The sequence below is a fragment of the Dendrobium catenatum genome, unplaced genomic scaffold, assembly GCF_001605985.2.
Source record: "Dendrobium catenatum unplaced genomic scaffold, ASM160598v2 fragScaff_scaffold_847, whole genome shotgun sequence".
Lineage (NCBI taxonomy): Eukaryota > Viridiplantae > Streptophyta > Magnoliopsida > Asparagales > Orchidaceae > Dendrobium > Dendrobium catenatum.
In genome coordinates this window covers 7,572,835-7,589,762 of record NW_021319309.1, presented here as the reverse complement: position 1 = coordinate 7,589,762, position 16,928 = coordinate 7,572,835, and the positions used below count along the sequence as shown (strand labels likewise).

The following is a 16,928-nucleotide window of genomic DNA, read 5'->3' as shown; positions in this document are numbered from 1 at the left end:
ATGAAAGAGTTGGAGTTAAGTGTGAGAGTAATCATGCATGAGGGAGATCAATCTTGGAAGTATTCAATATTTGTAAAAGATTATAAAAGCTATTACAGGTGATATTTCTTCAGTTAAACTCTTGTAACTTGTGACAATTTATATAATGAATTTTGTTTTGTGTGAAATCATTTTTATGGCTAGCTATTTTTTTTGGTTTTGAGATTGTGATATGAAAGAAGCATGTTTTATCTTATGCAGACTCTAATTCATGAAATGCTTTAATGTTGTTTTAAATCACTCCCCATCTTAATTTAATTCATGTAAAGACCATATTTGAATTTAAAATATTGTATGATTCATTGCTTTGACAAAGAAATGATGGAATAATTAGGAGGATTGCAATGAAAAATATTCATACCTAGACATATGATGAATATGATTTTGGATTATATGGAGATACAATAACTATAGTAGGGTGAGAATTTTACTTTACATCCTTACAGGCTCAATAAAAATCTAACGGTACATTTGCTCTGATTCACAACGTATCTTATAAGAGTACTTATGAAAATATTACATCATTCATCATCATAAGTCTACAATATCATAAACCATTTCTCTCTCCACCGCCATCTTTCCATCTCTCTCTCCCGTTGTTTCTCTCTCTCCATTGAGTTGAATGTGCCAAACAAAATGGTGCATTAAAAAATGTGCTATTTGATTTGATGAATTTATTCCTTTTTAAAATTTTTAATAAATACATTTCTTTTATTAATTTTAGAGATTAATATGCTCTTTTATAAAATAAATCCTAATAAAAATAACCCTTTTAAATAAATGAGAAAATTTTTTCTTTAAAGTTTATACTAATACTTATTTTGAATTTAATATAATTCAGATTGTACAAGCTGGGCTGAGCGTAGAAGAAAGAACAGCCGGAACCACCAGATGTCAAGTCTAAAATTGAAGGCTTGACCACTGACATTAGTTTAGTACTCGTTGATCTCGTATTCTCGAAAATCCCTTACAAAGACAATAACTTTGAAGATTGAAGACCCAAACTCTCTCCTCTGTAATCTGTTCCTCTGCTCGTCTGTGATATCTTTCGAGTATTTCGCTTCTTCAAACTTTGTGATGGCTTTGTTTTTGCGAAGAATTCCTCGAGTCGCCGTTCCTCTAGGGTTTCGAAATGCGTTCAAGGAGATTCCTAACTCGTATCGTGGCCGTACGATTCCATTGGGTGCAGCCGCTGCTGTATCAGGCGCTGCTGCTTTTTGCTTCTTTTCTCCCATGGTGGTACCTTTTAGACGCTGTTTCATCTTGTATTTTATAGCATCCCTATAAATATTCCAGTCTTCTTCTTCTTCTTCTTGGTATTTTGATGTCCGATCGCTGTTCCCACTCCAATGGGTTTCGCATTGATGCGCATGAGAAGGATTAATTATGTTTTTGCGTTATTTTAATGCTAGTTTTTGGACCTATTAATCTCATATGTCTGGGATTAGGCTGTGCTATAATGTTGCATTTTCATGCCATTCGTTTATTAGAATGAGGATTGTTGACACAAAACATTGCCATTATGTGCGCTGATTCTTATGCTTTTTTTTTTGTTGACAGGCGTACCTTGATTCCCAAAATAAAGAGGATAGTGAGAAAGTTGGTAAGATTAATCTCTACTTTATTATGCATATTGTAAGAGAGCATCATACTCTTCATTTTCAATTACAATCCGTATCAATATTATTTTAGTTCTTGTTGACTTCCCGTTTTAACTGTTGTTTGCAGATGATTTACTTCAGTTATAGTGCTGTTGCTAGGAAAAAAAAATCAGTGTATTGTAATGGTTATTTAATGATGTTGTTTCTCCGTAAATAGGTAAAATAAAACTAATCAATTATTTCATCTTCAACCATGTGATTTAGCTTTTGATCCAGCAAGTGGGAGGAAAAGCTTCATAAAATTTGGCACAAAAAAGAAACAGTGCATTTACAGGCTAGTTTGTTCCTTTGAATACGCTATTCTATATTTTAGTCATCCACAGTTGTCATTACGATGCTCATGGCACATAGTGTGATGTGTATTTTTTTTTAAAAATAATATAAAATACTAAAAAGTCATGAAGAATAGTTTAAGAATTAAAAAATTTAAAAGGAAAAAATTCTAATGTAAAAGCACACTATTAATATCATATAAATATAACATAATATTGCTTAAAAATACATGAAGGTTAATGAAAAACACAATATTTTCATTTCAATTCTTTTTAAGAAGTTTAACATAATTTTTTTTTTTTCTATTTCTTCTATCTAATAAATGCAAAAGTTTGGCTTACAATAAGATAATAGTTATGCAAATTTAACAATATACAACAACAACAACAACAACAACAATATCAAGCCTTTATACACTACGTGGGGTCTACTACATGAATCCTTTTTTCACCATTGTGTTCTGTTAATAGTCAAATTCTCATTTAAATCTAATAAAGATAAATCATTTCTAATATTTTCTAATCAATTCTTTTTAGGTCTACCTCTACCTTTCTTAACATAAGCTAAATCCAATACATCTATTTTCCTAAGAAAGTCATCGAAAGGCTGTTGTTTTATGTAACAAACCATCTAAGCAACTCTCGCTAATCTTATCTTCCACAGGAGTTGTGCTACTGTGTATATGCTCATTTCATATCCTGTCTCTAAAAGTAATACCACCTGTCCACCTAAGCATGCTCATCTCTACAAAACTTAATTATTATGCTTCTCTTTTATTGGCCAACATTCTGCACCATAAAGCATTGCAGGTCTCCCCACCATCTTATAGAATTTTCCCTTAAGTTTGAGGTGGACTTTTCTATCACATAACAAGCCTGATGCATTCCTCCACTTCAACCATCCAACTTGAATTATGCTAATAATATCATCATCTATTTCACCATCACTATGAACTATAATCCCAAGATATATAAAACTTGTACTCTTATTAATGACTTGATTGCCCAAAGTCACAAACCCTCCATTAGATCTATTACTACTAAAATTACACTCCATATATTCAGTTTTAGATCAACTCAAACGAAAACCTTTATACTCCAAGGTTGACCTCCATAATTCAAGTTTACCATCAACTCCCTCTCTAGTCTTATCAGCACGAAGAATATTTCCAGCAAAAAGCATTCATTGGGGTACAATCTCTTACAAATGTCTAGTGAGAACATCCATGACCAAAGCAAAAAGATGTGGGGTTAAGGCTGATCCTTGATGTAATCCAAAAGAAATAGGAAAGTACTTGGTCAAGTCACTTTGTGTTTGAACACAAGTAACAACAACTACATGCATATTCCTAATGACTTGAATATAAGCATTATTAACTCCTTTCTTTTCTGAACTTTCCATAGCACTTCCCTCAGAACTTTATCATATGCTTTCTCTAAATCAATAAATATCATATGAAGATCCTCATTCTCTCTATGCGTCTCCATCAAACCACTTAAATTTCCATAAAAAATTTAACAACATAAACAATAAGAATCAAATAGACTTATATCAACAATATAGCAACATAATATTGCTAGCTTTTAATGAAATTTGATCAAGCAACTAAGCATTATACAAATAAAAAATTGAAGTATAATCAAGAAAAAAATGCATGAAAATAGTAGGAAGAAAACAACAAATAATTATTGATGGAGCGAATAAGCATCATTAAGGCAACATCAAGGAGACTTATGAAAACTTGAAAGACTAAGAGTTGTATTGTTCTAGAAATGTAAGTGGGTAAAAGTGGTGGCTAGCTTGTTAAACTCTAATATTTCTAAATTTTTAAAATAAAAAAGCAAAGTAAAAAAGTTTAAATTAAATCAAGGAATACAATTTTTTTTAAAATAAGCAAGAAAGATTATTAATAAAATAATGTATGCTATGCGCTATAGTGCACACAAAGTGTACGCATGGTTTAAAATTGCACAATAAGAGGCGCACATCAATGCAATTTCGTTCTTTTAAGCCTCAAAGCCTACGCAAACAGGTAATGAGGCGTACGCCTCAAGTTTACTGAGGCGTGCTTAACGTGCACCTCACCTCTGATTTTAGAGGTGGCCGCCTCTTTAAAAAAAAAAAAAACACAACCCTAACCTAATATTTATCTATTCAGTTCGACCCCCATCATGTCTTCCGTCATTTTCGAACGAGGGTTTCATCTCCCTTCTTCGAGCCACATTTTCCCCTCTTCGGTCCACTTGACCGGCATCGTCTTGCTTCCACCGAGAGTTGCTCTTCGCCTCTTGCTTGGAGTTCTCTTCTACAGCAGATTGGCCTGGAGTCTCCTTCGACCGACAGACTGTTGAAAGCTCTTCTCCTTCATGGTTGGAGTTTAGGTTTATTGACAAAGGTGAAATAGCTTTACTTCCTCTTCTTCTTTGCACTCAAATGTGATTTTTTTGTTATACCATTGCATTTTTGGACATCTCCCTTTGATTTTCATTCATTTTTGGCGAAATTTGTTTCTTTTAAATTTTATGCAATATTGCTTTGTTTTATACACACAATTTTCAATGTCATTTGATTGAATGGTTGCCATTGATAGTGTAAGAAAAGGAAAATGATAAGACTTTTTATTTATGTAATATTTAGATTTTTTTGTTAGACTTCTGTTTTTGTGGACATGTGGTTTAGGCATGCATGATAAAAAGTATAAGATGCTCAATATGTATATTATAAATTAATGCCGAAATTTTTAGTAGGAGAGGTGTATTACATGTTATGTACAAGAACGTTTTGATCTTCTATGATATAGAATTTTTTTGTATACAATTTTCAATGCCATTTGATTGAATTGTTGCTATATATAGTGTAAGAAAATGAAAATGATAGGACTTTTTTATTTATATAATATTTAGATATCTTTTTGTTAGACTTATGTTTGTGTGGACATGTGGTTTAGGTCTATACATAATAAAATGTATAAGATGCTCAATAGATATGTGTATAAATTAGGTTGTTTTTTTATAATGGCTTGATGTTTTGATCTTGTATTTTATATTCTTCTTATAAAGGATGGTCATAAGTAAGGATAAAGCTGCATCAGGTCTTAAAAAGGATTTAGCATGGAAAAATAGCACTCAGGTGGATATAGGAGATCGTGATAAAACATATATATATATATATACATCTACAATTCAATTACTATGACAAAGTTGTGAAGGGTGGTGTGACTAGGATGAAGGGTCACCTTTCATGGTCTCATAAGAATGTTGCACCATGCTCCAAAGTACTTGATACTATAAGGGAGGAAATAAAGTCATATATGAATAAGTCTACCGCATTTAAACAGCCTGCACAGAAGTAGTTTGAGGGCAAAGTTGATGTTGGCTCCTACTACGGGAGTGAGCGTAACGTTAGGGATTCATCTTCTTCGATTAAGCCCATTTTATCTAGGGGTGCTAGAGATCCTATGGATCATTATATGGTGTAAACATCATATGATAAACCTCCTACTACACAAAAGATGACTTTAGAGAATGCAAGGGAGGTACGAAAAAGAGTGTGTAAGTATATAGACAAATTCTTCTACGAAATGCAATTCCATTTAAAGTTGTGACATCATATGCCTATTACAACTTGATTCATTCAGTTGGAGCATTTGGGAGAGGTTCAAACCTCCAACCATTTATGATTTGAGAACATGAATTCTGAAGGAGTTGGATAACATTGATAAAAGCATTGAAGAAATTAAGAGGACTTGAGCCCAAACAGGTGTAACAATTATGTTATATGGGTGGTCTGTTATAAAACATAGAAGTTTGATCAATATCCTCATTAATAATCCTTATGGTATTGTATATTTAAGGTCAGTTGAAGTAACTAACCAGGTCAAATATGCTGAGTTCATATTTAGATTATTAGATAGCATTGTTGAGGAAGTTGGAGAACAGTTGGTTGTATAAGTGGTTACAGATAATGCAAGTGCTTAGAAGGCTGTAAAGAAAAAATATAGAGACATCTGATCATGAAAAGTATAACAGAGATGTGATTGACGATCTACGACCACGATCGAGCCGATCTATTTTTGAGTCATCATATTTATTTATTTTATTAGCATTTCCTATTTTACCCTTAAGGGTTTTGTCATATGTAATACCTAGGGGCAATGTTGTCTTTAGTTCCCTTTCATTGTAGGAGGTTATATATAAGCCCATTATGTTTCTTTTGAAGTTAATGAATGAATGATAATGAAAATTACTGCACCCTTGTGTTTGTGTGAGAGCTTGAGAGCTTTGGAGAGAAATTCCTAAGAGAGGGAATCAGATCATCCACCAACCTTGGAAGTGTTCGGGTTTGTAGCTTTTTTCTTCCCTATCCTCTTCTCTCCCTCCCTTTCCCTCCATAGCGCTGACCCTCCCTAGCAAGTACTCCCACAAGCCAACATGCCACCACCCATCTAACTCCCTCCTCCCCTCTTGGCCAAACCCACCACCACTACACTCGAAATCTCATTCCAACCCTAGCCTAGCTACCGGCCTACCCCCTTCCCCTTTACCTCCAAAATTTCAAAACCCCTCATCATTACTTTCCTTTCCTACATAATCCCTTTTGGGAAAGTTTTTAATTTCAATTATTCAATTAAATTTGAAAGATTTCCTAAAATAGAATCCTATTTTAGGAAAGTTTATAAATCAAATCTAAATTAGATTTGAATTGGATTGGAATTAAATCCTCTTACTTAATTTGAGATTCCCATTCAAGTAAGTACTAAATCCCTTTCCTAAATCCCCCCCAATCCCCTTCCCGATGCCGCCGACCTCCCATCCTTGTCCCCACCCCTTAAATGCTTTCCAAAGTTAAGCCTTTTATTTAGGAAAGATTTCAAACCCTCGCCCTCTCTCTTACCCGCCCCCTCCCTCTCTCCAATTCCCCTTTAAATCCTTTCCAAATTTAAAGGATTAATTAGGGAAACAAATTTCTAATTTCCCTCCATCCTCCCTCCTTTAAAATCTAAACTCTATTTCCTCCACCTCCCTCTCTAACCTAGCCGGCCTTCCCCTACCCATAACACCTCTAAAATCTGAACCTAAAATTTCCCAAGCTCCCTACCTTGGCTGGCCACCCTTTCACCCCTTCCCCTACTTGGATTCCTTGGAGAAACTTCTTTCTCTCAATAGGAATCCACAAGGACAACAAAGGACGTCTTCCACAACACTTCAACACTTCGTAATCTATGCATGGGCGATCCTGAACTTGACTTCGGTTTCGTCTACAATGAACAAAGCTTCGTCGACATCCTCGGATCACATTTCTTCGACGTTAATCTGGAGGTAGATAATTCTGTCAAGAAATACTTGGAGTGAATCATATTCACCATTTCGGAAGCCATTGAAGAACAACTTTCCACCATTCAGTGGAAAATCACCGCCACGCCAAGATTAGGGTGAATTATTTTCCCCTCTTAAATTTCCTTCATAATCTTCTTCGATTGTAGGTTGTGAATCAAGCATAAGGAATCATGCAAAGCTATCTTCCAAAGCTTAGTAAACGTAGGAAATGTGTAATGGATTTCTATGCATCTAATCTCGTTGTTAATCTAGGGATGTTATTGAAAATCATCTTTCTTTGCTTATGTTGAAGTTTCTAATTGTTTTGTGATCCTAGCTATTATTGTGTAACTTGGCCTAAACTAAGACACCCCTCTCTTGTTTTTTTTTTTAAATTTTAGTTAAGAGGCTAACGTTTTAATTTTATTTCTCTTACTTGAAAGCATGCAAATTCTTAAATCAATCATTTAAAGCATGCATAGTCTTACTTCAAAAAACTTTTGGAGAAGTGGAAACATCTGTATTGGACTTCAAGTGCTGCACATTGCATAGATCTAATTCTTGAGAAGCTTGGGGAGCTACCTTAACACAAGAATGCACTTACTAAAGCAAAGAAAATAACTAAGTTTATTTACAACCACTCTTGGGTTCTAACTCTTATGAGTAAATTTTTAAAGAAAGAAATTCTAAGGACAGCAATAATAAGATTTACTACCGCTTACTTGATATTAGAGAGTATGTTGGATACTAGACAACCTTTAGAGTCTATGTTCAAATCCACACAATGGTTGAGTTGTGCTTGGGTGAAGAAGGCTGAGGAAAAATAGATTAGAAATATTGTTTTAAATGACAGATTTTGGCAAAGTATCTTGTACACCATTACAACACCAGACCTTTGGTTCAAGTTTTAAGGATGGTGGATGCAGAGAAGAAGCTTGCAATGAGTTTCATCTATAATGCTATGGATGAAGCTAAAGAGATGATTGCCTGCAACTTAGGAGGCGAAGATGGTAGTTTTAAGGAAATTTGGAATATTATTGATGATAGGTGGGAGCTACAACTTCACCGACACTTACATGCAACATATTATTACTTAAACTCTTAGTATCAATATGCAGAGAATAAGTTTACAAATTCTGAAATAATGTTGGGATTATATTATTGTATGGATTGATTGATAAGTGATGCAACTAAAAGATCAAATGTTGACATGCAATTAATACCTTTAAGAAATAAAGAATACTTTTTTGGATTACAACAAACAAATGACACAATTGCTAATCAATCTCCATGTAATTTCATTTAATGTTTTAAAAATTTAATTAAAAGTTGTTCTTTGAGCACTAATTAAACTTATGTAAATCTTAGTTGAGTGGTGGATTCAATTTGGTGATGAGAATCCAGAATTGCAACGTTTTGCTGTGAATGTTTTGGGCTTGACATGCTCTTAATTTGACTATGAAAGAAGTCGGAGTATCTACAATGATGTAGGACTACAAGCTTGCAATGGTTTTGTTAAGAGCTTGCACAACTTATAGATTAGAGAAATAATAAATAGAACTATTAGCAAATAAAACGATGAATCAAAACGTAAGAGTGGTCACTTTCGTTTAGGCTAAGTTGCATATCAAGAGTTTTGAATCATTAAAATATCGTAGGAAAACAATATCATGCAAAGTAATAGCTTTCAACGAAAATCCCTAATCTAACAATAAGATTTATAAAACAATGAAGTGCACTCAATTACCTACGTTTACTAAGCTCGACAATATCGGGCAAACGCGTCCTTCATGACTACAATCAAATCACAAGAAAGGATTAGACATTAAGAAATACGAGAAAATGAAATTAGAAAACCTTCGTTAAGGATCGGTTGTAATCCTCCACTCGACGGTTCCAAGTTGTTCTTCAATATCCTCGACTAAGGTATCTAGGATGCATTCCACGTATTCTTCTACGGTGTGGTCGATGCACGGATTGACGTCGAAGAAGGTTGAATGCAAGATGCACACAAACCCTTGCTTGTCGTAGGAGAGGCCATAGTCAAGGTCTGGATCGGCCATGCATTTGCTTTGAGGTGTGGTCGTATCGACGACGCCTTAGAAGCTCCTAGATGTCTTGAGAGAAGAGGGATCCTCACAAGAAGAGCTAAGGAGGGGAAAGGGTTCGACCAAGGGGGAGAGCCACACGTGGGTTAGGATTTAGGTTGGAGGACATGTTTTAAATTCAAAAGTTTGAAATAAATTTCAGATTTTTAAATTAAGAGAAAAAGAATTAGGAGAAAAATTTAATTCCCCAAAATTCGGGGAGGGGAATTAATGAGAGAGAGGGGCGGCTAGGCTAGGGGGGCCGGCGGCATGGTGAGAGAGGGAGGGGTTTAGGGAATTAAATATTGAGTTGCCTATTCAAGGGATTCTTAAATTAGGCAAGAGGTTAAATCAATTTCAAATAGAATTTGATTTGAAATTGTTTATGGAGACTTTCCTAAAATAGATTAGTTAAAATTAGGAGAGAATTTGAATTTCAAATTCAATTGATTTGAATTCCTAATTGACCCTAAATTAACTATAACTAAATTACGAGTCTCAAGGAATAAGGAGGTGTAGTGGGGCCGGCAGCTAAGGGGGGCTAGGCCGGCGGCTATAGGTGATAGGGAGGAAATTAAGGAGGCTTTAATGCTTCCTTAATTTAGGTGATTAGATTTAGAATGAATTAATTCATTCCAAATTAATTTAAAATCCGATGGGGGGAAAGATTTAAAAACTTTTTTAAAATAGATTTTATAATTTAGGAAATTATTTGAATTTCAAATTAGGGGAAATTTGAATTCAAAGTCTAACTAAATAATGCAATCCAAAATTAGGAAGTAAAACCAAGATGGGCAAAGGGGCTTAGGCCGACGGTTTGGATGGAGTTCGGGTATGGAGGGGGCGGCGGCTAGGTGGAGGGAGCGATAGTACGGCCGGTGATGGTAGAGGGAGGAAGAGAGAAGGAGATAGAAGATAGAACCACGAACCCGACTCGTCTAGGTTGGTGGGTATTACACAAGTTTCCCTCTCCTAGGAATTTCACTCCAAACTCTCAAGCTCTCATAAGAATTCAAACAAGAGAAACAAAGTTTTCGATTAATCATTCTTTAAACTTGAAAAGAAGAACAATGGGGTTATAAACAGCCTCTTACAATGACTCAAAACATAACAGGACGACAATGCCCCTAGGGCTTACATACGGCCTCCCTTAATAAAAGGGTACAATAGGAAATTAATAAAGCAAACACCATATGACAACATAAATAAGAAAAATACATAAATAAGAAAATACATAAAACAAATAAAAAATACAATGACTCAATCGTGGCCGTCGATCGACGACGACGTCTCCGATAGACCTTCCACGATCAGATGTCCCCATCATACAACCAAGTACATACAAAAAGGAGAAATCGTTTGTCGACAATGAGGATGAATTTGCTGGTGTACATTTTGTACAATATGAGACTCAGAGATAGGAACTTGAAGAAAAAAACATTAATGAATGATGAAAATCCTTTGCTATGCTAGGATGTGGCATCTATTGATGAGTGACTTGTAGATGATGAAGTTGAAGTGATGCTGTCTAAATTACAAGATGAAAATTTAAATGTTGATTTCTTTGATGGTCATAAAGCATCTACGTCCATCACAACTCAAGAACAAATCAAAAAATGTATATACATAATATAGTTTTCTTAGATTTTTTTTTTTGAGTTAAAACCCACTATAGAAGCTTACACGTTAATATAAAAAATTTGTTACAAAAGTCCTTAAAAGGGATAAATTGCTCACTAAATGTTCAAAAGAGCTACAATATAAAATAAAAATAAACCTAATGAGCAATGAGTCCCTATCTAAGATACAATAATAACAAAAAGAATGACAAATCAGGACAAGCGAAAATCAACCACCCAAGCATAGATCAATCAAAAGCATCCTTCATCCAAACAACAAAGAAGTTAACCTGCATAAAAAAATATAACCTGCAAAAACAACCTCAAAGAAACAAAATAAGCAACTTCCAATAGAACTTAAAATAATAAAGACAAGAACATAATTTAAAAAAAATTCCCTCAAATACCAATAGTCCTAATGCCACAAGAACAACCACAACAACAAAACCCCCGCCAGCCAACCTACAACTCAAAACACACAGACCCCCCAAACAACAACCAAGCCCAAAACAAAGCACACCACCACACAAAACCAAAACAACCCAGAAACAAAACCCCACAGCCTAGCCAGCATAGACAACCAACAAACCCCCCAAGCCACCACAACCCACCTAGCACACCACCACACACAACCAAAACAACCCAGAAAACAAACCCCAGCCCTCAAAATAAGAAAACCACCCCCCACACACCCAACATCCAACAAAATAACCCCCACACCAACAAGTAATAACAGAACTAAGCACTAAAGGGAATCCAAATCAAATTACCACTCAAAAGAACAAATTATTTTATCAAATAAGGTAAGCTAGATTTATCTATCTAATCAAACCTTTTAGAAAAAAAGGAATATTAGACTTATCAAAGCATGTTAAAGAAATCGACTCAGCTCCCATCCGTGCCAGAAAATCAGCACAAGCATTACCTTTTCTCCAAATATGAGAAATAGAATAATCAACTTGAGAAAGCATACTTTTAATATCCCTAAGCAAATAAAAAATATCAGCATTACCAAGTTTATGACAACTAAGAAAATGAATAACTAATAAAGCATCTACTTCAATCCAAAGCCTTAAAAAACCCCTAGATAAGACAATTTTTAAAGCATGATAAAGAGCCTTTAATTCAACATACAGGACAGAATAAAAAGAAAGAGGGCAAGAAAAACAAATAAGCAAATTACCTTCCTTGTCTCTCAAAATACCACCACAACCACACTTACCATTTGCCACCGAACCATTAGTATTAATTTTAATGAAAAAATCCCCCGGCTTTCTCCAATTGACAAACTTAAAACAATTATCAGTCTCATTGTCAATGGTCTTAGAACAAAGTTTCTTAGCCATAGCCTTACAGCCACAAAACTGACTAATCTTGAAAAGATCAACATTAATAATCATATCTTTGGCTCTAGCAATAATTCTCTTATGGTTCATAGGAATGTTTCTATATACTTGGCATCATTCCTATCCATCCAAATAAACCAAATTAGATTAACAGCCATAACTACTTTAATGTGACCTCTAGTATCTTTGGCTCTAGCAATAATTCTCTTATGGTTTATAGGAATGTTTCTATACTTGGCATCGTTCCTATCCATCCAAATAAACCAAATGAGAGTGACAGCCATAACTACTTTAATGTGACCTCTAGTAGTATTATGGAATAAAGCCGTAAGAAAATGATTAAACGAGAGATAACAAAAAAAAAAAAGGTATTAAAAAACTCATCATACCAAAGCCAAATTTTAGCAGCAATATCACCATTAATAAAAAGATAACCAATACTTTCAATATGATAACAACATAAACATTTAGACGGTAAATAAAACCCTTTTTTTCATCAAAACAGAATCCACATAAATGTACTTCCTAATGATTCTCCAAACTAGAACAGAATAAGAATTTGGAATATTTTTTCTCCAAATTCTATCAAAGATAACAATCACATCATTTTTCTCCCTAATGTAATGCCAAACATTTTTAAAGATAAAAGAACCATTATAGGAAAGCAACATAATTTGATCCTCAATACCAGCAAAACAACTCACCTCCTTAATTTTATTACCAGTTTCAGCCGGCACTAGTCCCAGAATAGCATCCATATCCCAATTATTGTTATTAACAAAATGCTTAACTTTGACAGAAGAATAAGAAGTAGAAAGAAGAACATCAATAGAATCATTACAAAGTCATGGATCTTGCCAAAAGAAAGAATTACCTGAGTTTAAACCCCAAACAAGGAGAGATTCCACAATATGCCTAATAACACATTCTTTTCCATATAGCATAATCACCAACCTTATAAAAACAACATAAGGGATGCTTACCTTTGCAATATTTGAACGACATAAATTTAGCCCATAAACTTTGATTCTTTCTAAAGTTCCACCACATCTTAAAAGAAGAAGCTGTGATAGAGTCATAAATCATTTCACAGCCTAACCCTTCCTCATTCAACGGACCACACAACTTATGCCCAGAAGACCCATGTATTCTATGAGAATTGGAACGAGAACCTCCAAAAAACTTATTGAGAATCCTTTCCAATCTATTAATAGTAGCAACATTAGGTTTAATAACTTGAAATAAGTGAACGCCATATAATTTAAAGTACTCTTAATAATAGTAAGCCTACCACCATAAGATAGAAAATTAAATTCCCAATAAGAAATATAACTCACTATCTTATTCAGAATCTCATCAAACAAGTGAGATGTTTTACGACCTTTGAAAATAGGGGCACCCAAATATTTGAAAGGCAACTTCTGATGCAAGAAGTTAGTATAAGCACCAATCCTGTTAATATTAGATCTAGAAATACCTTTAGAAGTATAGAAAGAACACTTATTAGCATTAAACTGGAGAACACTCTCCAAAGAAATTAAACCAAGAAGATCCTTGATTTTCTTAACATGATTAAAGCTACCATTAGCAAAAGTAATGAAATCATCCGCGAAACAAAGATGTGAAATGGGTAAATCACCCTTAGATCTAAAATACATACTAGGATAACTCTAAAAAAGAACATTTAAACATCTAGAAAAATATTCCATAGCAATTATAAAAAGAGAATGTGACAAAAGATCACCTTGCCTAACACCATGAGAAGAATGACAAAAACTATTGGAAGCTCCATTGAATAAGATTGAAAACCAAACATTTTTAATCGAATTCTTAATAATACAATAAAAGAATAAGAAAAACCAAATGAAGAAAGAATACAATATAAAAATTCCCAGGACAAGTTATCATAGGATTTAAAAATATCCAGTTTAAAAGCAAATTACCTCTAGTTTTCACATCCAAACCTTGAACCAACTCTTGGGTCAGCAAAATGTTATCAGAAATAAGTCTCCCTTTCACAAAACCAGATTGATTAGGAGAAATAATTTTAGGTAAAAGAGTACCTAACCTCAAAGCAATAATCTTAGAAGTAAGCTTATTGAAAAAATAACAAAGACTAATAGGCCTAAAATCAACCCAAGTGTCCGGATTCTCTTTTTTAGGAATTAAAACAATATCGGTAGAAGTAAATAATCTAGGCATCTTATTACCTTCAAAGAAATCAACCACAACTACTATAAAATCATATTTAATAATATACCAACATTTTTGAAAAAATAAAGAAGTAAACCCATCAGGTCTAACCGTCAAATTAGAATTCATAGACATAACCGCTGAAAAAATTTCGTTCTCAGACGGACTCAAAGTAAGAGCAAAATTTTCTTCAAAGGTAATGACCTTACTAATAACTTGAGAATTAACAAGAGGAATCACTCCCTTATTATTGCAAAGAATATTAGAAAAATACCTAGTAACCGAATCAGGTAAAAGAGTCTCATCAATCCAATTACCTTGATCATCTTTCACCTTGCTAATGAAATTAAGGCTTTTCTTCTTATTAACAAGGCATGAAAATATTTGGTGTTTCTATTACCCTTATTTAAATTATCAGCAGCCTTTTGTTTCCAAAAAGTCTCCTTCATATCCTGAAGCTTAACCAATTCATCTTTAGCTAAATTCAAATCATTTATATGATTAGGATCAGAAACAACCATATTTTCAAGAGAGCAAATCTTTTCCTCCATCTCTTTGACATTAGCAAAAGTATTCTTAAAAAAATCAGAATGTTGCAGTCACATATTTTGAAACCTGAAACTTGGAAAAGCATGGAAAATGCCTTTATCCACCTTGATTGAAACTAGTAAAGGACAATGATCTGAGAGAGATCTGCTCAAATGCTCAATAGAAGTTAAAGGCCACAAAGAAATCCAATGATGATTAAAAAGAACCCTATCTAATCTTTTGCCATAACCGGTTGTTAAACTTAGAGCCAACAAAACCCAAATCTACCAAATTGCAATAAAAAATCATATTAGAAAAATCCTCCATAGAAAAAATGTTAGGAGCACAGCCCCCTATTTTTTCATTAGAATTAAGAATAGTATTAAAATCACCCCCAACAACCACAATTCATTGACAGAGGAAGAAAAAGCAACAAGATCATTCCAAAGAAATCTTCTATCATACCTATTACAAGAAGCATAAACAAGAGAGCCTTTAACAACAAAATTAAAATAAGAAATAGAAACATTAACCAGTTGCACAAAATCATCAATAATAGTTAATAAAACCTTGTTGGACCAGAACAACCAAATTTTGTAAGTCTTATTAGCAAAGAAATTTTCAAAGCCAAAAGTTTGCCAACAAACTTAATCTTAGAAACATTAATCATAAGTTCCAAAATAACCAAGAATTCAATGCAATGAATATGAACTAAGTTACGAATCCTATTTTTAATAGAGTGGAACCTAATCCCTCTAACATTCCAAATCAGAAAATTAATTATTAATTATGAAACGAAAAGGATTTAGTTAAAGAATTAGAAATTTTCATACCTGCCCCATATTTGTTCTTATTTTTTTTATTCTTAATCTAGTATTATAAACAGAATTGAAAGGCTTACCCTTATCCACATTTCTATTATGAGAAGTATCAATAATAACAAAAGAATTATTAATGGAATGCTCAACCATGTCTTGATCAGAAGTAAATTCTCCTTCCTCTAATTCCTTCTCATCATTCTCCGAACAATTAGCAGAATTCAACAAAGAAGATTCAATAACACCACACTTCCCCTTTTCCTGCACAGGCTCATTAGCATAATCTTCAGTATGCAATAAAGAGTTATCTAAATCTAAAGAATTTTAGAAAATTATCTAGAACAAAAAAAATATTTTTAACTTCTAAGGAAAAAGTTTCTTTATACAAAATCATATCCCATTACTTTTTATCTTGCTCATCAGTAACCTTTTGATTCTCGCAAGAAGAATCAATTTCCTTTTCATTTCCCAAGTTTTCCATCTCAACAACCTTTTCAGTCCCCACCGCCAAAGTTCCAGTAGGATTCTCCTATTTTCCCTTCTCAGATTTTCTTTGATTTTGGTACCTTTCTTTCAAGGCAGGATTAAGAATAAAGTAGTTCTTAATATCATGCCCATGAATTTTACAATGATTACAAAAAATAGGAAAGTTTTCTATTTCAATCTTTTGAGAATAACTGTTATTTTCAAATCCCAACCAATTGGGAAAATCTTTCGTAATATCCAGTTCTACCAAAATTCTAGCCACCGAAGGCCAAGATTTATTGACAGTAGCTTGATCAACCTGAAGAGGCCTACCAAAGATAGACCCGATCGCTAGCAAAATAGAACAACACAACAATAACAACATTAAGCCTTTATCCACTACGTGGGGTCGGCTACATGAATCATTTTTTCTCCATTGTGTCCTATTAAAAGTCAAATTCTTGTTTAAATCTAATAAAGAAAGGTCATTCTTAATATTTTCTAATCAAGTCTTTTTAGGTCTACCCCTTATCTTTTTTAACATAAGTCAAATCTAATACCTCTACTCTCCTAACCGGGTCATT

General features: G+C 33.7%; 1 protein-coding gene across 2 annotated transcripts in view; it reads left to right on the top strand.

Moving 5' to 3' along the window:
• The first annotated feature begins 888 nt into the window (after positions 1-888).
• The window catches only part of LOC110101519 (NADH-cytochrome b5 reductase-like protein), a 57,083-nt gene continuing 41,043 nt past the window's right edge, over positions 889-16,928 (top strand). Inside the window, exons 1-2 of one of the 2 annotated variants that reach the window (XM_020829443.2) lie at positions 889-1,275; positions 1,600-1,642. In XM_020829443.2, the coding sequence (XP_020685102.1) occupies positions 1,117-1,275; positions 1,600-1,642 (202 nt within the window). In that variant the 5' untranslated portion in view covers positions 889-1,116. Of the gene's footprint in view, positions 1,279-1,599; positions 1,643-16,928 lie in introns of both variants that reach the window. The other variant, XM_020829442.2, reaches the window with a different exon arrangement.